General features: G+C 49.3%; 1 protein-coding gene across 2 annotated transcripts in view; it reads right to left on the bottom strand.

Moving 5' to 3' along the window:
* Ksr2 (kinase suppressor of ras 2) overlaps positions 1 to 22,637 on the bottom strand; it is a 357,526-nt gene that overhangs the window by 47,905 nt on the left and 286,984 nt on the right. For both annotated transcript variants that reach the window (XM_041648056.1, XM_041648057.1), the window contains exons 13-14: positions 21,298 to 21,346; positions 19,232 to 19,599 (exon numbers count right to left, since the gene is read on the bottom strand). In XM_041648056.1, coding sequence (XP_041503990.1) covers positions 19,232 to 19,599; positions 21,298 to 21,346 — 417 coding nt within the window. The remainder of the gene's footprint in view (positions 1 to 19,231; positions 19,600 to 21,297; positions 21,347 to 22,637) is intronic.

The raw sequence follows: 22,637 nt of genomic DNA, 5'->3' as shown, positions 1-22,637 counted from the left end.
TGATTTAACCTCCCAGAGTGAGACATGGAAGAATATTAGCTTGAGGGCTCAGGGGAGCCTGAAGATCATGAGGTGGGGCCTCAGCAGACATGCTATGATTGATCCACTCAAATGGATCCAATGCTCTGTAGTCTGATGTGGAATTCCCCTCTGTATACTGTGAAAATGTTTTAGGACCATTGGTTAATAAATAAGCTACTTTGGCCTATGACAGGGCAGAATGCAGCTAGGTGGAAAAACTAAACTGAATGCAGAGAGAAAGAAGGCAGAGTCAGGCACATGCCATGTAGCTGCCCAAGAAGTAAGAAGTAACAAACCACGAGCCTTGTGGTAAAATATAAAATAACAGAAATGGGCTATTTTAAGATGTAAAGAGCTATCTAGGAATATGCCTTCATTTGGTCAGACAGTGTTGTAATTAATAAAGAGTTTCTATGTGATTATTTGGGCCTGGGTGGCCGGAAAACCAAAGTGCAGTCTCCGCTTACAGTAGTCAATTCGAGCGTTTGTTTTTCCACCCATGGTTGGTTGACTCTGGAGATACGAGCCTCTGTTTAACACAGCCATTCTGTCCCTCCTTCCTCAACTGCTATGGTAGCTTCAGTGGGATTCCTCCTTTCCAGTCTCATGCATTGGAATGCTTGGTCCCCGGTTGGTGCCACCCTTTGGGCAGACAGTGGGAGCAGTGGCTTTGCTGGAGGAAGCACGTCACTGAAGGTGCACTGTGCAAGTTTAAACACCAGTGTCTTCCTAGTTCACTCTCTGCTCCCTGGTTATGGGTCACGCACACCATCTGCATCCGTCTCCAGCCCCCATACCTACTGCTTGCTGTCAAGCTTCCCCACTGTGACTGACTCTTATCTTAACCTGGAACTGCAAGTCTGAATAGGCTTCTTCTATGAACTGTCTCGGTCACGGTGTTTTAACCACAGCAAGAGGAGAGAAACTAACACTACTGCCCATTTCTTTCGGAATGCCTCGTTCCTCTATGGTCATTCCACCGGCATTCGTTGTTTTATTTGGCTGTATCCAAAAGCCCAGCAGAAGCAGCTTAACGGGGGAAGGATTCATTTTGCCTCCTGGTCAGGGTAGGGCAAAGGGTGGTGGTGGAAGTGGCTGACAGGAGGTGGCAGGCACAGGGAGCAACTGGTCGCACTTCTGTCAATCAGCAGACAGAAAGAGGAAGCAGGGTCAGGCTATGTATGATCTTTAAGATCCAAAGGTCCAGCATGGGGCCAGCCAGCTGTGTGTCCTCAAAGTTCCTCATCCCCCAGATAGGGAGCAAACTCCCAGTCTATTGAAAGGACATTTCACATTCAAACCCTAGTGTTACCTTGCCTCGTTTTTTCAGTTCACCCTTTGTGTACCTCTACCCCAAATTGCCTGTTTGGCATAACAGTTTCTGGAGGTTTCTTCTACCTGCCTTTGCCCTGGCTGAGAGACTTCTAGGGAAAGGCGTGCCTTAGAAGGCACCGTGGTCCCAGAACCTGCTCCCTTCCCTGACTGAGCAGCTGAATGTCTGGATGAGCAGATGAACGGACACACACATTGTTTAACAATGCCGTTTCTGAACATTTTGATTGGGGACACACATCCTGATGACCTATAGCCAGGGAGGAACCTACAAAGTCAATATACCTGCTGCCAATATCAGGCCTCAGAAAATGTCTTCTCTACCAAAATTAGGAGCGAAATGTCAGGGTTCTTAGATGCAATTTCATGAATTATTCCATGCAGGCAGCCTGGAAGAATTGACTGTTTTTTTTTTTATTGGTTTTCTAGATTATATGTTAACATTCCTCTTGGCTGACTGAAAAATGACATTTTTTCTCCTGAGCCAATATCATATCTCTTCCCACTTAGCAAACACAGTTGTTTTCTTTCCTGGGTTGCCGGCTTCGGGTTGGAGCTCCAGTTCTGCTGTGCACATTGTGACACATCTGTTTGCTTCAGAGATTGAGAAATCTTTTCATGTGGTCATAGAAACTTGATTTGCACCACCCAAGCCTGGCCATGGCCTCTTGGAACAAGTACACCTGGAGAATGGGAGGAGTCTATGTTGGGAGAGGGGGGAATCTTCCAAGGAGGAAGTGGACATCAGTCTTTCTCCGGCAGGAGAGAGAGGCCCTGGGGAGAGAACTGGAGCCACAAACTGATGTGGGCTCAGTCAATCATGCTACAGGGGGCCCAGGCATGTCACCTAACCTTTCTGAGCCCCAATTCCTGACTGCAATGTCAGAGCAACAATACTATGTGAGAAATCAGAGGGCGGGGAGGGGGTAACCAGGCGACTGCCGACTCCACCGTGAGATGCTGCTTTATCGGTGTGAGCCTGTTTCATCTGTAAGCCGGGTTCAATGAGCTCCCTCCAGTCTCCAGAAAATTAAATTAGACTGCACATCAGGACTGTTTCTGCTGGGCTCCGAGAAGGAAAATGCAGCTGTTCACAAACAAGGGCCAGGGCTCTCCACTCCTCCTCCCACTGTTTTGCTTTCAGTGGTTTCGGCTACTAAAGTGTGAACTATAGTGTAAAACAAGGAATGGAAAATTCCAGAAATAAACAATTTGTATATTTTCAGCTGCAGGCCATTACGGGTACACGATGAAACCGCACGCTACGTCATTCTGACACCACCCCATTCTGCTTAGGACGTGAGTCATTGCTTTGATCAGCCTATCCATGCTAGAGATGCTACCTGCCCGTTACTCACCCAAGAGCCACCGGTGACCAGATCAACGATTGTGGTATCTCAGGTGATCCAGTGACCCTTGTTTTATTTTATAAAGGTCCCAAAGTCCTAGAATGGTACAACTTGGAAATGATAGAGGCCACAAAGAACTTTCTTTAAGTCAAAGGGGAGGTCACTGGATTCAACGGGAGCTGTTAAGATGTATTGTAAGAATGAATCCTCTATTTGCGACATTGTGAAGAAAAAACAGGAATTGGGTGTTAGTTTTTTTTAAGTATTTATTATTATTGGGAGTATATGCCATGCTTGTGTGGAGGTCAGAGGACAGCTTCACAATATTGGTGGTCTGCTTCTACCATGTAGGTCCTGGGAATTGAACTTGGATCCTCAGGCTTAAAGTAAGCACCTTTACCTGCTGAGCCATCTCCCCAGTACCTATGTTGTTTCTAATGTCACATCTCAAACTGCAAAAGCTAGAGACAGCATGCATAATAAGTTCTGTGTTAAGGCAAACAAAGCATCAGATGACAGGTCTTGGTGCATCCTGAGGTTTGGAACATGCCCTGGAATCTTGGGTACATCCCATGCCAATATGGATGGCTGTAACCACAATAACATAAGAAGCTTGCATTTACTTTTGCCCTTTCATTGGCTTGGAGACGCGCTGAGTAGGCTAGGCCAGCTGGCTCAGGAGCTTCTAGGGATCGACCTGACTCTGCCTCCCATCCGACCAACATTGGGAATATTCCCAATGCATGCATGCTCCACAGTGCCTGCAGTTTTACATGGGTTCTAAGGATCAAATTCAAGTCTTCAAGGGCTTTTTTAGAAGCTGGATTCTAATGGTCACTGGAGTCTAATGCTCACTGGCTAGGTGTTCCACTTTTCCTTCTCTTCCTCCAGTCTGCTCTCCATACTGCAACAGGAATAGCCTTTATGACCCATGAAAGTGATCATATTGCCCTCATTCTTCTAGGGTTTTCCATAGCAGAGTGATGTCATCCTTGCCCCAGGGACCTGACTCCTGCCTGTTGCTCTGACCACTCTGAAATGCATCAGGAGGTATATAGCTTTCTGGATGGTTACTAGCAGGGTATGAAACAGCTCTCAGGGCAATACTGTAAACCAGAGGAAAAATGGATGCCTGGCTTCAGGTCTGGGTGAGATGAAAGCACCAAGGTAGGGAACTGTAGATCCTTTTGAGGGAGAGAGCAAGGCCACTCTGACTTCTGAGGGACAAACAGGCAGTGAGGGCTCAATTCACACGTCACATCCAAGGTGCAGAGATGGATGCTTTGGAGAAGCAGCCAAATCCTAGAATGTTTAGGAGATATATGTGATACCTGACAGCCAATATGCTTTGTTTGCATATTAATTAATTATTCATTCATATATCCATTAATTCACCCATCCATGTATCCATTAATCCACCCACCCACCCACCCACCCATCCATCCATCCGTCTATCCATCTGTCCATCCATCCATCCATCCATCCATCCAGTAAATATGCATTAAGCATCTCCTACAAAGCCAGGCTGTTTCTGAGACCCAAACCCAGAGAGGTGGATCATCATGCCCCACCCTATAGAGCTTAGATTTCAATACAAGGGGAAAAAAAAACAAGAATTAAGAACTAAGAAAGAATCTACCTACAATGTTAACAAGGATAGTCACTAATCTTTAGATGTGTCTGGTGTTCCCCAAAGCACATAATTAATTGTGAATGACCGCTCAGGGAGGGGGTACTCTGTTTCCCTATTTCAGAGATGAGCAGCTCAGGGCACAGAGAGGGTAAGTCATTGGTAACGTATACAATGACACACAGCTAAACAGAGGAGAGGAGGCTGGGGTTGGTTGAAGGCATGCCTTCTGGGGGGAAAAACACCCTGAGGCTCCAAGAACCACAGCCCCCACTCATCTGGTGTCACAGGTGTGGTGCTAGGTCTAGGAAACATCCCCTGTTTCCATCCCCCATCCGATTCCTTTAGGAATGTATTCCCACCGTGCTGATTTAATTGGGAGGGAACTGTGGCTCTGAGGAAGGCTGAGACTTCTTGAACATACTCAGACAAATCCCAGGTTCCTTGAGAAGAGGGAGGATGGTCTGTGGTATGGGCCTGATAGGGCAGAGTGGGACCACCAGGGTGTGTGAATCCCCCCCTCCACACACACACACCAACACCTTTGCAGTTAAAGCTCTAGCCGTATTACTTCCTTCCTAGCTGACGGTGACTTCAAACAGGAATGACAGTCCCACTATCTCTGCAGGGATACTGAATATGACTCCAGGTCATATTGGTAGAGAAGAACTCAAACACCAGCTAGCACATTTGTTCCTGCTCCCAGACTTCTGTGAGAACAGTTTCCACACGGCTACTTCTGCTGGGTGGGAAATCACTATCCCTTGGATTGTGCCCCAGGGAACCAAAGGAAGAGGGTGAGCAGCACAGAGTCCCAAGGACCTGCCCAAGGACAATTTGACACAAGAGAGAATCCCACTGAGGGATTATCTAGAGCAGATTGGCCTGTGGGCATGACTATGGTGGTTATCTTGAGTGTTAATTGATGTGGGAGGGCCCAGCCCACTGAGAGCGGCACCATTCCTTAGCCAGGGGACCCAGGCCTGTGTAAGAGTAGAGAAAGTGAGCTGAGAGCAAGCAGGAATGTCTTTGTTCGCTCTGCTCGTGACTGGGGATGTGAGTCCCTGCGATGATGGATGGTGATGTGGAATTGAAGCCAAATCAACCGTTTCCTCCCCATGTTGGCTTTTGATGGGGTATTTGAAATGAGGACAGATGCTTAACACCAGAAGGGATCCAGGCTTCCAAAAGCAAGCCTAAGGCTAAAAGGCTTTCTTTGAAGGAACCAGAGCTCTTGACTACAGTCCAAAAATCCCTCAACCATCCATCTCCCACTAGAGAAGGGACATGACTTTTACACTTGGTCGCTAAGCATATTCCTGCCAGGTTCAGTGCTTTTACTGTGACAGCCAACATAGACCCAAATTGACAGTTGGGTCAACTTCAGACAAAAAGGGGGTAGGAGAGAAGTTGAGGGGTGTTCCTTAGAGGGGCTCTTTGAAGCTTAGATGCGGATGTCTGATACCGGAAGGCACGGCCCCAGGGCTGGCTGTCCATCTGCTCCGGCATTCCCATCTGCCTGCAGACAGCCAGCTTTGTGGAGACTGTCCCCTCAAGCTGGGTCTCTTGAGTGGGTTCAAGCTCCCCCTGCTGCGATCTTGTTTGAACTACTGATTTGCTTAGCAAACACATTCTCTATAAATAACGAGCTAGTAAACCGCGAGCTGCCACTGAGAAATTATTAGGAGCTGGGAGTTAATGGGGTGTGAAGTCAGCAATAAGCAGCCTTGCTTCCTGTCTACAGCCCCGCCCCAGCCCCCTACCACCCTCAGATGCAACACCAAGCATTCTCAGGTTCCACAGAATTAGCGTCTTCATCCCCTCTCACCACCGTCCAAGACTGCCCTCTGCTTATCTACCCGACTCGAGGCATCAAGCTAAGACAAGGCCTCTCCTCCCCTTGGTGTCCTGGTAGGAATCCCCCACCCTGCTCACCAGTGAAAATGTCCACTAAGTTTAAGCCAAAGAGAAGAAAACGTGGGGATGGTTCTTAGAGCCACAACCACCCGTCTTTCCTTTGGCAGGGGCATCTGGTTTCCTATCCGGAGTGTGACACAGGTTGTGTCTCCATAGCTGTGCGGTGGGATGAGTTCCCATGGATGGATGTTTTCTCTGGTTTTCTGAACCAGAAACTAGCGAGACAGCTTGATGCCAACCACAACCTCAAGCTCTGCCCAGCCAGTCATGGTTCTTAGCATGGAGGAGTTGGTTTAAAGTATTACATATGCTGCCTGCCTGCATCATGGCCCAGAAAAAAATACCCCAGTTTTTCCTTCATGACACCCATGTTGTACCTGATCTGACAAAGAAACCCTGTGGATACTACTTAATGGCTAGCTAGATTAGTGGGAAGGTAGATGGGTTAGATGGGTAGGTTAACAGTTGTTGAGTGGAGAGAGAGGTAGGCAGATATTGAATTGATGGGTGGATGGGTAGATGGACAGATGGATAGATTAATGGTATCTGCTTTCAGGAAGCTAAAAAGGCAGATGGGTAGATATTAGATGAGTGGATGGGTAGATAGATGGACAGGTGATAGATATGTGGTGATATTAATGAAATCTGCACTCAGGTAGATGGAGAGGTAGGTGAATGGACAGGAGAATAGGTGATTAAACAGACGCAGAAAGAGGAGGAAAGGTAGGAATGGTGGTTGGGTACAGGAGTGTGGATATACTAGTGGTGGCCAGGAGGATGGGGAAGACGGAGAGATACTAGATAGTAGATGGATGGATATAAGAAAGCGATGGGTCAACATACACAGGGTGGATGGGTAAACAGAACGGACACATGAAAAGATGGGACAGGGGCTGAGTGGAGGTATGGGACCAGTGGGTGACATGGGCAAATGGAGACAGGGATACAGGAGGATGGGTAGGACAGCAGGCGGATGGGTGAATAGTTGCTCATTTCCAGGGGCCCAGTTTGGGTCAAACAGTGCAGAGCAGAAAGTGGATGACTCAGCTAGGGACTGAGGGCCAGAACTGATAGAGAAGGGGAGTCCTTGCCCCCTTGGCCCCTCCTCTTCTAACTGCAACCTCTGATGGGAAGCCCACCTTCCATGGGCATTGTCCTGTGTTCACCTCCCTGCTGTAGCAGGATGTCAAGGATACACCAGTTCCTTGGCTCAAAGTAGGGGAGGACGGCACAAGAGAACAGATTTCCTGTGCAGGTGGTGGGGCAGTGAGGCCAGAGGGCCCAGGAACTCTGTTTATTGACAAGACAGAATAGCAGCCCTCTGAGCTGAAGCAGGCTGCCTGCAGTTCTGAGAGCTGTCAGAGGCAACCTGGGTCGCTTGGAGAGGAATCAGACCCCGGTGATCAAGAGCAAATGACAGCCCTCAATAGTCTACAAACACTCCCAAACAAGTCCGCAGAGAGTCCTTGATCTGGAGCTGCGAGTCCCCAAGGGTTGAGCTAATAACTGCCTTAGAGGGAGGGGCACAGCTGGGGACAGACTGAGGACGCTCTGGGGCCCACCTCTGCTTTTGAAGAATTCTGATCTTGGCTCTCTACAGCATTTCTCTGAGGCCTTTGAACACCTAGAAGAAACGGAATCCTCGTTTGAAGAGAACTCAGAGACAAACCTTTTGATTAAAAGTGGGAGCGACTTCTCAGCCCTGGGACTGTCGACTGTTGTCGAAGAGGGAAGCTGACAGGGGGGCCGGGGAGGGGGCCCTGCTTCTCCTCACTCATCCTCAGAGCAAAGGCAGACACTTCTATGGAGACCATGGAAGAGTTTGAGCTGGGAAAGGAGTGGGTACTGTTTCCTAACTATTAATATCAGTGCAGAGACAATGGAGGGGGATACAGTAATCTGTTACTTGCATGTATACAAATGTCATCATGAAACCCAATATTATATATAATCAATATATGCTTATATAGATATGCTTTTTAAACTGTTATTTCTATAATTTTCATTGTGATTATTCCTATTGTCTACTCAGGGTGACACACACCATCCTCTCCATACTGCATAAGAAAACACCGAGGTGTGGAGAGGCCAAGTGACATATCCAAGGTCACACAACACATGACTCACGCTAGAACACTCACCCAATGCTTCCAGCTGTGTCTCCAGTATTCACCGTGGGACAGCACGGGATGAGGGCTGTGTATGTCTGCCACTCCACGAGCTCCAAGGCAGCATTAGTGGAAGGGCTCCAGTGAATGGATGCTGAAGCTGGCCTTGGGCGTGCTGAGTTCTGGGCACTGGGGTACAGATTAGGGTCCATTCCATCCTCACCCCAATCTCTAAGGGTGGGGCTATTATCTCCCCTTGTACAGACAGGGAAACTGAAGCCCAGGAAATCTGAGTAACTAACAGAATAACTACCCACAAACATTTCTCTACATGAAGTGACTGGATGGTCACCAGTTGTTTCCTGGTGACCTCAAGGCCAGCCGCTGGAGGACACGTGGAGGCTCAGCTTGGACGGCTAAGAGCTTGTTATACATCTCAATCCTCTCTATGGTGGTACATTCTCATGAGTTTAGAGGAGGCTGGTGAGATGGGCCACAAAGCCTGCCTAGGAGGACCGGAGAGTAGCCTCTCCCAAAGGACAGGCAAACAAAGCCTTGTATCCTTGAGATGACACGGGACAGCGTAGAGTATCTGGGTCATACTCTGCCTTAGCCTCCTCCATCAGATGTCCTTTGGTGAGCCCCTCCCCCTTCTGAGGCCAGTGAAACAAGCTACCATACCTGCACAGTCCTCAGTACAATGCCCAGTGTCTAGTGGCCACTCAACAAACAGTCTTATTAATCAATTTTCCAACCAAGCCCTGCTTCCTGTCTCAAAGGACTGAGCCAAGCTATCAACTCCCTCCCTTATTTGGAAAGGAAAATGATAGTGGAACCTCAAAGATCAGTTCTAATGTCCCTATTGCCCAGTCCCCAGAGAGGACACCATGCCGTCATACTTTCAGTGACCCTTCGCTGTATTCCGACAAACCGAAGCTATTGCCCGCCAGGAACTGCTGCTAGGAATGGCCTCCCAGCTGTGCCCTCTGCCCCCTGACAGCCCTCCTCATCTTCACTGAGACAGCCCACTGTCCGCCTGGTGGGGAGGGTGAAGAGCTCCACCCCTGTATGACCTATGACCCCTCCTGGAAATGGACAGTTTGCGCCTGAGGTCACAGGGGGACGGGAAGTTGATATAACACAGTGGCACCAATGGCTAACCTGAAGCTAAGCCTGACAGTGACCCGAAAGACACTTTTTCAATTGTGCCTCATCTGTCCTTCCTATCCCAGGCCCTGGAATTATACACTGTTTCCCTGCTGGGTGACTGACTGTTCCAAGCACCAGGGTAACCCCATCCCTGCTTTCTCCAGCCCTCCGGGGTCCCATGATCATGCACCTTTCAGAATCTCCTGTGCCTGTGCCTAGGTCTTTTCATCAGGCTACCATGTCTCTAAGGAGAGTTTCCACCCTGCGGTACCCTCATCCCGTGAGAGCATCCTTGAATGCTGTTGAAAGAAGGCTCTGGGAGGCTAGTGCAACGGCTTGGTGGGTAATGGCCTGCTGCCATGCCTGATAAGACATGATTGATCTCTGGGAGTCACATGCTGGAAGGAGAGGACTAACCAGTAAGTTGTCCCTGATCTCCATACCTGACATCTTAGCACTGAGGAGGTTGAGGCAGGAGGATGCTGAGACTGTCTCAGTTCACACACTCACCAATACACAATCCCAGGTCTAATTACTGACCTGATAGACCAGGACTTTTGGGTGGGGAAAGATACAGAGGAAGCAGTCAGCTTTCAGAAACCTCCTGGGCAGTGGTTCTCAACCTGTGGGTTATGACCCCTTTAGGGGTTGCCTTACCTTTCCACAGGGGTCGCCTAAGATCAGTGATAACACAGATATACATTATGATTCATAACAGTATCAAAATTACTGTTATGAAATAATAACAAAAATAATTTTATGGTTGGGTGTTACCATAGCTGTGTAAGGGTCTCATGATTAGGAAGGTTGAGAGTCACTGTCTGAGGCTTCTGCCACACATCCACACGTGAAATCCAGGTCCAGCCCTCTAATATCCTGAGACAGGTGGCTCCTAGTTTTAGGTCACTACGCCACAGCCATTTATGGATAGAAGCCTAGAGGACAGCTTAACATGGTCCCCTTCTGGTCTCAGAGGGACACACACTCAGTAACTCCACTCCAATTCTCTTGACCCCATTCCACAGCCTGATGGGATCCAACAATCTCTTTGTCATTGAGGGTCACTAGCACCTATGGGGCATGGCGTTATAATCCCTACTGTTGTATCTTCTCTCTGGTCTCCCCATAACACCGCAGGGCCACGCACTAAGAAGAACCACGCTGCCCATGGGCAGAAAGGATTTCAATGCAGAGAAGGGGGAGCATGAATATTGAGCTGCTTCTCTTTAAAGGACACCCTCCTTGCCTTTCTATATACACTCATAATCACCGAGTGCCTATTTCATATCTGAAAATACCCAACCAGTTGGTCTGACTGTCTGTCTGTCTTCCCTCCATCTCTGGCTTCCCTATCTAACCAAGGTCCCACTTCCAGCTGAATGATCGATGGTCTTGGTGCATATATTAATATGACTATCGATTTTCCTCTTGTCAGTCATGATCAGGATTTATCTATCCCCATGGCTCCCATTGATCCAGAGGAGCAGGATCACAGTGGTCAATCCATCCTCATACTTGCCATGACAAACAGTCAATATCTATTTATTATTTGATATATGGGCTTAATTATCTTAAACACAATCAGATGGGACCAAAGCAGAAAATTGAGCAGTGACCAGGCAATAGGAACTGGTTTGGGAAGAAATCAAAATTGGGAGCCCACAAGCTCTGAAAGCAGAGAAAACACATTCTGATTAGGGCTTTGGTTCCAATCAGACGGGTTCCGGTTCTCAGGTTCTGGGCTTGCCTGATGCCCTTGAGCAAAATTATAATTAAAAGTCAATTCCCTGCCATCTGATCAACCTTCATGCAGAGACTGGCTGCTGTTTCTTCTGTCTCTTGAGTCATTTGGAAGGTCCTCTAAAGTAGGTACCATTCAGCCCACTCCCACCCCCATTTACAGACAAGCAAATAGATGAAGGGCGGGAGCCTAGGAGAGTGTTAATTCCAGTTTTGCCTCTCTCCATGAAGCCCTCCCTACCACAAACTCCCCTATCGCTGTTTAACCACTGCCTGTCAGCTACGCAAAGGCAACCATCCCTGATCTCTCTGGAACACACATGGAGGACCTGCTGGTGCCCACGCTTGCCTCCAAAACATGGGAAGACATCAGCCTATTTTTAACTCTGGGAAATAGGGAAAGCTTTTGAAAACACTTGTGATTCCAGAAGATGCCAGCTCTCTGCTGCTTTCCCCCAAAACAAGGCAGGCCAACTGGTTTTCAGAAGCCAGGGGATCCAAACCTGCAAACATGCCTGCTAATTTCTGATTAGGACCAAGAGGGACCATCCACACCATGACAGAAGGAGAAGAATACATCACATATCCTACTGGGAAGGCTCCTGAGATGAGGGATGCCTTCGAGTGGGCTCTCTAATAAGTCAGCCAGACTGTGTCACCTCTCAGGTTATATCCTCATATGGTTTCCCTTTCATCTTTAAAGAGAAACTCAAAGGCCTTAGCTGATGGGTTGCCAATTTCTTCAGCTTCTCCCTGTTGCCCAACAATTCTGGTCCAGGACTCCCAGACTATCTGGGGTCTTTGCCCATGCTGGTCCTTCTGTTAGGAATAACACTACTATGTGTACACATGCACACGCATGCGCAAAGCTATAGGTCATGTGTCTTTCCTCAATTGCTCTCCAGTTTGGTTTTTTTTTTTTTGTTTGTTTTGTTTTGCTTTTTAAAAGGCAGGGTCTCTCACTGAACTTTGAGCTCAGTGACCGGCCATGCTGAACCTGGCTCTCCTAGACTGCCTAGACTCCTCCTGTCTGTCTAAACAGCACTGGAACCACAGGCGTGTGCCACTTCCACACCTGGCATTTACATGGGTGCTGGGGATCAAACACAGGTCCTCTGACTGCCCAGTGACACTGCTTTCCTACCCCCGTGGCAGCTACTTGGTTGAATAACAGGCCAACTCTGGGACCCCATGGTACAGATCATAACCACACTGAAGACTCAGCCAGTGAACTCCATCTCTGACCCCAGGAGAACACGGCCATCCAGTGAATTCCATCTCTGACCCCAGGAGAACACGGGCCATCCAGTGAACTCCATCTCTGACCCCAGGAGAACACGGCCATCCAGTGAATTCCATCTCTGACCCCAGGAGAACACGGGCCATCCAGTGAACTCCATCTCTGACCCCAGGAGAACACGGCCATCCAGTGAATTCCATCTCTGACCCCAGGAGAACACGGCCATCCAGTGAACTCCATCTCTGACCCCAGGAGAACACAGGTCATCCAGTGAATTCCATCATCTCTGACCCCAGGAGAACACGGGCCATCCAGTGAATTCCATCTCTGACCCCAGGAGAACATGGCTGGCCATCCAGTGAATTCCATCATCTAAAACCCCAGGAGAACACAGCCATCCAGTGAATTCCATCATCTAAAACCCCAGGAGAACACGGCCATACAGTGAACTCCATCTCTGACCTCAGGAGTACACAGGTCACCCCTCTCACCAGGCCCAGCTTCAGCACAGAAATCTGCATATAATGTATGTTTGGGGTACATGTCCTCAAGCCACCTGGCCGGTTCTGCATTGCCTGTCAGTGAGAAATTACTATCACAGTGTTAGTATCTCTTTCTGTCACCATTCAGTCTCCTCCACCCTTCAATCCAACCCCCGAGTCCATACTCTATTTTCTATACATTGGCACTTTTCAGAAACCCAAATCAAATAGTCCCCCCCCCCCCATGCCACGCTTGCCCAGAGGCACAGGCTAGGGACATGCTTTTTTAATTGCTATTCATTAATCTGACAACTGCATGCAAATGACCTGATGGACACATGGGGGACACAAACTAAACAACTGAGACCCTGGCCCTCTCACGGCTGTGTTCTAGGGTGGGGGAGAGGATGCAGGGGAAGTCAAAAGGTGAGCAAAATGAAGCAATAAAACTAGATCCATGGTGACACATGTCCGAATAAAGACAAAGTCGAAGGCAGCCTGGGAATGCACGGTGGCCATGACTTCCGGTTACTTTCCTTCTCTTCTGGGTGCTCCCACTCCCCAGATGGCTGACTCCCGGACCCTCTACAGGATGAGCCATCCATCAGCCCACTCAGAGCGGCAGGTGCTTCAGCGTCTGTCCTCCAGTGACCTTTCTTGGCTCCCTGGATGACCTCAGCTCCTGAGGCCCATGGCTTCAATCGCCACATCCACCCAGATGACTCATGCAAGGTTATTTCTAGCTCTAAGCTCCCTGCTCAGCTGGAGACAGCCCATCACTCTACACCTCCCTCTCGATGGCCCAGAGCTGGTACCGAATGGCACGTGATGGTGGCCAGGGTTTGAGGACTCATCTTTCTGTCCAACCTCTGCCCCTCGCTTGTCCCTTGGCTGTTTGGCTTCTCACCTCTCAAGCTTGGTGGCAGGCACCTTTACCCACAGAGCCATCTGATTGGCCCAGGGATTTCTTATTCTTATCCCTATCTTCCAAGAGATACGAGTACCACAGTCATTTTATAAATGAGAAACTACAAGAAGAGGGACAGAAAAAGGAAAGCGATCAAAGAAAAGTACACCCGGGTGCACTCATTGTCAGCCAGGGCACTTGCCAGCAGAACTTTCTAGAAAGGAAGCAGTGCTTACACTGGCCTGGAGGACTGGCCGTGTAACAATAGTCCAGGAATCATGGAGAACTATATGGGAGGCAGGTGGGGCTAACCTTCAATGGCTCAACCCTAGTGATGAGCCAGTCATTCATCAGACCCATTTCCCCTGTGTTTCCCCCGGGAGCACAGCTATCTCGGAGCCTCTCTTGCCACTGGATAAGGGGTTCAGTATGAGCCAATGGCACATGTGTGGAGGGATACGGGGTGCTTGGAGGCCTATGGACACCCCCAGTGTGACCCTTTGTGACCGTTTTCTTTCCCCTTAGCTAAATAAAGAGACCTCTGACCCCTAGAGTATGATGGACCAGAAGTGGAAGGGTACTTTTGTCATATGTAAATGTGTCATCCATCCACACATAGAGAAAAGCCATCTGGATAATTTTTATAGCTCAAGCTCCCAGGTGGTATTCTTGGTACTCTCAGAAGCTCTGTTAGAAAGAAACTCTGAGCCACTTCATTTTTCTGTTTATTGTGGGTTTTGTGTGTGCATGCATGTGTGCGTGCATGTGTGTGTGCGCGCGCGTGTGTGTGTGTAAGCCAGAAATCAACTTCAGCAACTGTCCCAGGAAGGCCATCTGCATCCTTTGAGACAGGGTCTTTCACGGGCCTGGAGCTGACTACAACTTAGTTTACACTGCTTGGCCAGTGGGTCCTGGGGATTCTCCCATCTCTGCCTCCCCAGTGCTTGGGTTACCTGCACATCTGGCAATTTAACAAGGATTCGGCAGTTCACAGTCAGGTATTCCCACTATGTAGCAAGCCCTTCTCTCCACCCTGCCCCTGAGCATTTTCTGTCTTTAAGTCTTACTTGTTTGAGCAGCTATCATGACTGACCAATATAAAAGTATGACTTCATAGCTCTTTTGACCAAGAGCCCTGCCCCCCCCCCCCATCACACATGTCGTTAACTCTGCCTGGCTGTATTATATGTGGTGTTGTTCTTCATCTGGTCTGTATTTTCAACACACCCGATGAGTTATCTCCTAGACAGAAAGACAGAAAGATTTCAGAAGTGATGGCAACTGTCACACACACGAATCCAGAATCTTGGAGATATAAGGGAGCAGTGACCAGAAAGAAGCAAGATCCTCCACCAGGCAGAGGCCTCAGCTTGTCACGTGACTGTTTACAGCCAGGCACACGCAAACACACACAAGAGGATGCTGCTCTAATGGTGCTAATGACGGCGGACATTTATAGCGACTTCCTTCACAAAAGTCCTGAGCAGCACACAATTAAAGGCAGCCGCGGACAAAAAATCCTTTCATCTGAGATTCATAAAAGGAAAGTAATTCAGCCTTCCTAAGCACTAAAGGAAGCCAGCACCACTGGATGGTGTGTGTGGTGGCGGGGGGGGGGGTAAAATCTTCATGGCTCAGGCCCCCAATTCTTGCATGTTATATTTAGGACAATCAAACTGGTCTGTAGAAAGAAAACAAATTCAAAAGACACAAGCCCCCAAGTTACAGGGGGAAAAAAATCAAGATGAAATCTCATTGAAGCACAAGACAACTGTCCCCACGAGAGGCTGTGGGAGGCCGTGGCCCTGTTTGCCTGTCTGTCAGACTTGGCAGTGTGGCGTGACTGGATTTGAAACAGAGTAGACTTGGGGTTAGACATAAATAATCTGTGGATGAGGCCCTGCTGCGTATTGGATTTTAGAATGCTGCAAATGAGGCCCCTGGGATTTCATTGCTACCTGGTCCCAAGTCATCCTCTCAGGACTGACTGAGAAGCCGTGTCAGGACTCCGGAAGCTGGGGACGGTACCGATGGCATGCGCCAAATGAGACATTTAAAAACTTCCTCCCAAGGACACGCATGCTGAGCCTTTCCCTCAGTGATTTCCTGTTTTCCAACAGCACCCCGCTTCCTATTCCCTCTCACCACCATGCCTGCAAGGTGTCCCAGTGACTTGGATGCGAAGGAAGCCCTGGGTCATTTTCCCACCTTGTGTCAAATCAGAATCCAACATGGTACCTGAGCTGCTCTTTCCTCTCTGACCACCAAGGCGCCACAACGGTGAGTTTAGACACATTGAATCAACCGGCTGAGAGCAAGAAGAGACAGCGCTCAGGCCTATAGGAGTTTCCAGAGCAGAGAACACCGCCACTGTAGTTCCTCCAACTCTGTGCTCTTGTCCAGAGCCTTTGAGACCCTACAGTCACCCAGCATCTTGTAACACTCTTCCTAGCTCTCTCCCTCCTTCATCAATCCCTACTTCCTGCCTCAGGACCTTTGACCTGATGGACCCCCACATGGGCTATGCCCCCTCTGCCTTTCTGGTGCTGACTGCCTCCTCAATATTAGCTCAATGTTACTTTGTGTAATAATGGCCCCCAGAGTGCCTGGTGATGGCTAAAGGGGACTTTACAGGTAGTACTGGGTGATCTGGGTGGGCCCTAAGTGGAATTGTCCCATCACATGGGAAGCCAAAGGAGGTCTGACCAAAGCAGTTGACATAACCATGGAAACAAGATACCCTGTGGCTACTGGCCTTAAGATGGCAGAAGAAGCTATAAGTCATGGTAGAAAAGGCAAAAAGCTGGGTCCTGTCTTCCAGACCACGCTGCCCTGTCAGTCCCGTGAGAGTCACCTCAGCCTTCATAACTGTAGGGGCAAGGGTGTGCTGCCTGATGCCACAGAGTCAGGGTGACTTGTTAGGAACTGAACACACCGGCGTATAGGGGTCTGCACCGGAACAGCCTTGCTCCCTCAGTGAGGTCCAGACAGACCACTCTGGGAAGCCGCTGATCCGAGGCTGTTGGCTGCTGCATCACAAACAACCCATTTCCAGAGAGCCCAAGTATTCTGTCAGAGTTAGGACAAACACCTGCTTCAGCCCACTCATCTCACAGATGTAGAAACTGAGGCTCAGGGGACCCTGCAGCTGGGCTGAAGGATGAGGGCACTGTCAATCAAACCTTTCAATCTTGGCCCTTCGATGCCATTTGGAGTTTTCAGCATGAACAATTGCACAGGCTGCCGATCGCTTGGCAGTAATTTCATAATGACCCAATCATGAAATAATCTAGCCATCCAGATTTGAATTGTTTGCGGCTGTAGTGACTGGAAAGCTGGTTAGTTAACATCCATTTCCCGAGAGCCAAGCATATGGCTTTACAAGGAAACCAAGCTCTGAAATACTTGTTAGCTCTACTGATAATGACTAAGTAATTGGCTAGAACACACCATTGTGGATTTCGCTAGATTATGCCAGGCAATTATCTGGTCGTATGCTCCCTGTAAAAATAAAACCAAGGTCCCCCAAATTGTTCTAGTCAGTTGGCTAGCTTCCAACAATCAATCATGCAGATGCAAATGATTAATCGAATTACTCAGATATCTGGGTGCGAATAGAACGTTCAGATAGGTACTCTTAAAGGGCAGCAAGGAGATGGAGCTAAGTGGGGGACAGACTTGACTCCCCATGATAAACACGTAACAACGAAATAATCGGGGAATAGACACTACTTCTTCAGGGCTCATCTGCTATCCTCACACAAAATACCAGACACTTCAGAGAACAATTATATGTCCCAAAGCCGCCAGGCATTTTTTTTTTTTATTTTTAATGGTGGTGCCCAGAAAAGGTTGGGTGCTTTGTGAAATCTATGGTGGTTATGGCATGCAGGGCAGGAACCCACAGTTCTGTCACAGAACAGAAGGCTGCAGAGCAGCTGGGCTTCAGGGATGAGCAGGACATCTTCACAATGGCCACTCATTTTCCGGAGCTGCTAACAGGGTCTGTACATGTGCGTGAGCCACTCTTCGGAACAGGGAGGGGAAGGCAGGAGGAATGGGTCCCTGAGATCCATGGGTCACCAGACTTGTAGATCTCAAGGAAGGGGCTCCTAACTTCTGGGAGAGAGAAGTTGCTTCCTGATGAGAGAGAAGCTCAGAGCGCAGAGGGGTCCCTGAAGAGGGATCGCTGAAGAGGGCCATAAAAACAGCTATTTATGGCCCTCTCCCTGCAGAGGCTGCCATTCAGAGACCAAGTCTTTCTCCCTAACTTGAATCCAGTTGACCGCAGGAGATGCTCTAGCTAATGGAAGTCACCCAGTGGAGGCATGCAAAACACCTGTGCATTTAACCTTTGACCCCTTGCTGTACAGAGGCCACATGGGGAAGTCCCGGAAGTCGTGTGAAGCAGAATTGAGATACCCCGGCTGTCAGGGTACCTACCGATTAGCAGACAGGTAAAGATAGGGGTTCCCCCTCCCCCGACCAGATCCTTCATTGCTGCCAGCTGAGTCAGGCCACAGAACAGGACTCAATCCAGAACTATCCCCAGCACAGAGGGAAGGCACTGAGCTCCAGAGTTGGTCCTTTACTCTACCAAGAGTTTGTAGCCTGCTCCCCAAAAGGATGGCTTGAGAAGCACTTCTGTCTTGGGGAGACACGAGAGCCCCCATGTTTACACTGGTTTAAGGAGAGGCAGAGGCCTCTACCACCATCCCCAGGCTTTGCAGGCACTTGCCATTTGATACAGGAGCCCCAGTCGTTCCTACCATTTGCATAATCAACGACGACCTGATAATTCTCCTGCTGCCAAGGCCTGGGAAACAGAACAAACAGACACCACCTCTGCTGAGCCGCTGCCCTTCTCTGACACCTTTCACGTGAGGTGACTAGCTCACGGTGAGATTTTTAAAGCTTGGACACTCAGAACAGCGGCGGCAATGGCTCCACAAACATTCTGTGAACCATCGAGAGCCACAGTCATGGTCTCCAGCATCTCAGACCAAACTATGGGGCAGATCTGGCCTGCCACTTGGGTTTCTACAAGTCTTATTGCAGCGTTGCCATGCAAATCCATCTACATATTGATGTTTTTGTGTGACGGCGGCAGAACCGTCTTGCTAAGGCAGAAACTGCAGCCTGCGAGGCTGATTCACATACCTCCCTGGGCCTATGACACATGCTGGCTGACCTCTGTGTAAAGCAAGACACTCATATTACATATGGAGAGACAAGAGTCGAAGAGCCACCGATGCAGAGCAGAGACAGAAGTCGCTTTTCTGGTTCCCAGTGCCGTACATCTTTCCAGACACTGATAAAGCCCTGAGAAGCCCCCGTGAGAGCCGACGGGACTGACCTGGTGATGATGGCCAAGTGGGGCGGGCTCATGCAGGCTCCCATGAAGAGCACCACATTCTCGTGCCTCGTCTGCCTGTAGGCCATCACTTCCCGCTTGAAGGCCTTGAGCTGGTCCTCATTGTCCCTCTCGATATCAATCAACCGGATGGCCACCTCACCGTGCCAGCGTCCGTGGTACACTTGCCCAAAGCGACCCTTCCCGATGAGCTCGCCAATCTCTAGCTGCTCAAAGGGGATGTCCCACTCCTGAAGGAAGATGCTGGTCTGGCTGGCCTTGCGTGGGAAGCTCCGGGCTGAGAGGAGGGACAGGTTCATCTCCTCAAAATCATCCTCAGACTCCTCTGCCTCATCGTGGCCCTCTTCATTCTGCGGCCAGAGAGGAGAGAGGTCAAAGCTATGGCCACCCCAGCTCCACCCTCCCTAGGGGCCTGCTGGGTAGCAGCGTGCTGTGGAGGTTGGGACATGCTCCATATTTCCATATGTAGACACAACTGTTTCCCAGGTATCTTTTAATTCGAGTCAAACCACAAAGGACTTAAAGCGGAGCCAAGATGGTCCAATGGCCTTGTGCTGAGATAGGAAAAATGCCAATGGGACCAGCTGTTCTAGTCTGAATGGACTTTTTACATTGAAAAGTATCAGTTTTCACACTGAAAAGTGACATGTCTGAGGACACCTGTCAACCCTGGGCAAATTGGTCACCCTGGGAGGTCTTCACTCCCTCACCCTGGATCACAGCCAAGCAGAGGGACAGCTTAGATTCAGGTTTCTGGATCCCTGCTATCCAGTGTCGTTCCTGTTCTACCATGCTGGTTTTGAATTGCTTGACAGTATGTGTACGAGAGGAACAGCAGGCTAGAAGATGGATGTGCTGTGTGTCTCTTCATGTGACAGGGGACAGCCATCACCATGGGCTGCCTATCAGCCTCCTCGAAATTCACAATCGATTCGGAGATTGGCAGACTTGGCCCTTTTAAGACCAGGAGGCTGGGAGAGCCCAAAGCAGACGGCTGAGACCATGTGCTAAACACTCAGACCCAGTGAGATGGCCTCTGACCTGTGCAACCCTGGGAAAATTGGTCCACCTCTCTGAGCTTTCCTTATCTCCCTTTAAAGTGGAAGTTAGATAAGAATTTTCTCCAGGCAGTGGCAGAAAGTTTTACTAGAAGATGAGTTCTGAGGTTCTGCCACCTCCTACATCAAACATATGTTGGCATGCTGGAGAAAATGCAGATTCCAGGGCCCCATCCACCTAGATCTACTGACTTAAAACATCAGCAGGCCAGCAGTCAGACCTATGTTTTAACTACGGGACTCATGAGGTCAGTGGTGACCAATCAAGGGAGAATGCATAGGGGTTGGGGAGATCTAGGCTCGGGGGTGTCTCAACTAACATGGGGGAAGAGCAGATGCCAGACCCCATGGGAAGCCCTAGAGACCCTAGTGAGATGACCCCAGAAAGGGACTTCTTCACTGAACCCTGTGTTTATGAGCTGGCTGTCCACGGCACTGAGGGGAATCGAGATGGAATGTCAGCTCTCAGGCTCAGTTCTAGGAGACTGCTCCTGTCTCGGAATGGGACGTGGGGCTCTTTCCCAGAGCCCTGCCTCTGGCCTTTTTAGCTCAGGGCACACAGTAGGGCCAAGAAATCAGACCCAATGGCTGTTCCTCAGGACATTTCTTTACTCCCTTAGCACAGATGGAAGGAAGCCCAGAACCTCCTCACTGCGCTGCCAACCCATCATCCTCGGGACTCCCACCTGCTAGTGTAAGTTATCTCAAAGGTAGTGGGGCACATCCCCTTCCACTTTCCCCCAGTCCTGAGCTAATTTTTTTTACCTAAAAATGCAAATCACAGACCAATTTCTATCCAACTGTCTCTGCGAACGGCCCATTAGGCGCAGCGCCTGGAGGAGCCGCAGCTTCTTAACTGTCTAGAGTGAGAACATCCATCAAACTGCCCCGGGGCCCCACCTCCCTACCCTGTCCCTCTGCGTCATTGACGGCACCAGGCAGTTTTGCCAACCTCGAGCCAAAGCCACCTCTCCAGTCTCCAATTCTCACCTCCGAGGTTGGTTCCACTTCAATCTGAAGTAATGGATTTCCTTCCAAGCTGTAAATCAGAGGGGGGAAAAACACCCGTGACCCTTACAACTCTGGATTTAAGGTGAGCCATGCTCAGGAGTCTGAAGTGAGAAGCCTTGGTCATGAAACCTTCAGCTCAGGTGTCACCCCAACGCTTCAGTCTGAAACTGCACAGCCGGGAGTACAGAAAGAGCTCCCAAGACCGTTATTTTAAAAGAAATTCTCCCGGTTTGCTCAGGACTCGCTTTCCTTTATGCCTTCAGCTTCAACCAGTACAGCAGCCTCTTTTCGGGTGGGCAAAAACATCACAGATGAGCAACTCCTCCGAGGTCTAATGTGCACTGGGAAAGAATAAACCACACTTCTAAACTTCTCCTATAAGGGTCTTTAAAAAGAAGATTTAGTTTTATTTTTAATGCTGTGTCTGTGTGAGGGTGTGTGTGTGTGTGTGTGTGTGTGTGTGTGTGTGTGTGTGTGTTCATGCTTGTGTTACCTACCAAAGCCAGAGGGTAACTGAGGCTCTGGAGACTGGAGTCACGCAGGGTTATGAGCCACCCGTGATGGTTATTGCGTTTCTAAAACTTGACCCAAGCTAGAGTTATCTGGGAAGAGGAACCTCAGCTGAGAAACACTTCCATTAGATCGACATGCTAGCAAGTCTGTGGGACATTTTTATGATTGATGATTGATATGGGAGAGCCCAGACCACTGTGGGTGGTGCCTCCCCTAGGCAGAGATGGTCCAGAGTTGTTTAAGAGAGGAAATAGAGCAAGCCATAGAGAGCAAGGCAGTAAGCAGCACCCCTCCATGACCGGACTCCATGACCTGCTTCCAGGTCCCTGCCTCGAGTTCCTGCCCTGACTCCCTCAGGGACAGTGTGTGACCTGAGAGCTGAAAGCTGATGGGAACTCTTCCTTCTACAAAGTGATTTTAGTCACGGTGTTCATCACAGCAACAAACATAGGGCTAGCACACTACCCGATGCTGGTACTGGGGACCGAACTCAGGTCCCCTGCAGGAGGTTGGTAAGTGCTCTTAGCTGCTGAGCCATCCTTACAAGGATATTCAATAACAATGCATTTGTCTGTTCATTTACTCATTTTTAATTCATCCACCTACTCATCTAGAATTCTGTACCAGGCATGTCTTTAAAAGGAGGCTCCTGGCATGAAGGGAAGTCTTTGTATGACCTAAAGAGCTTACTGTAAATGGAGGAGAGGGGGCTAAAAGCAACAAGGGCCAGCAGCCACCAGTGAACTGAACAGATGGAGTGTTGGGGGGATTCCCAGAAGAAAGACCAACACACTGGGCGCATCTGG

This window comes from Microtus oregoni, unplaced genomic scaffold, assembly GCF_018167655.1.
Source record: "Microtus oregoni isolate MIOR12 unplaced genomic scaffold, Mior012 000003F_ref0000135, whole genome shotgun sequence".
NCBI classification, from domain to species: domain Eukaryota; kingdom Metazoa; phylum Chordata; class Mammalia; order Rodentia; family Cricetidae; genus Microtus; species Microtus oregoni.
Note: the sequence above shows the minus strand (reverse complement) of the source record. Positions and strands in the feature narration are given on the sequence as shown.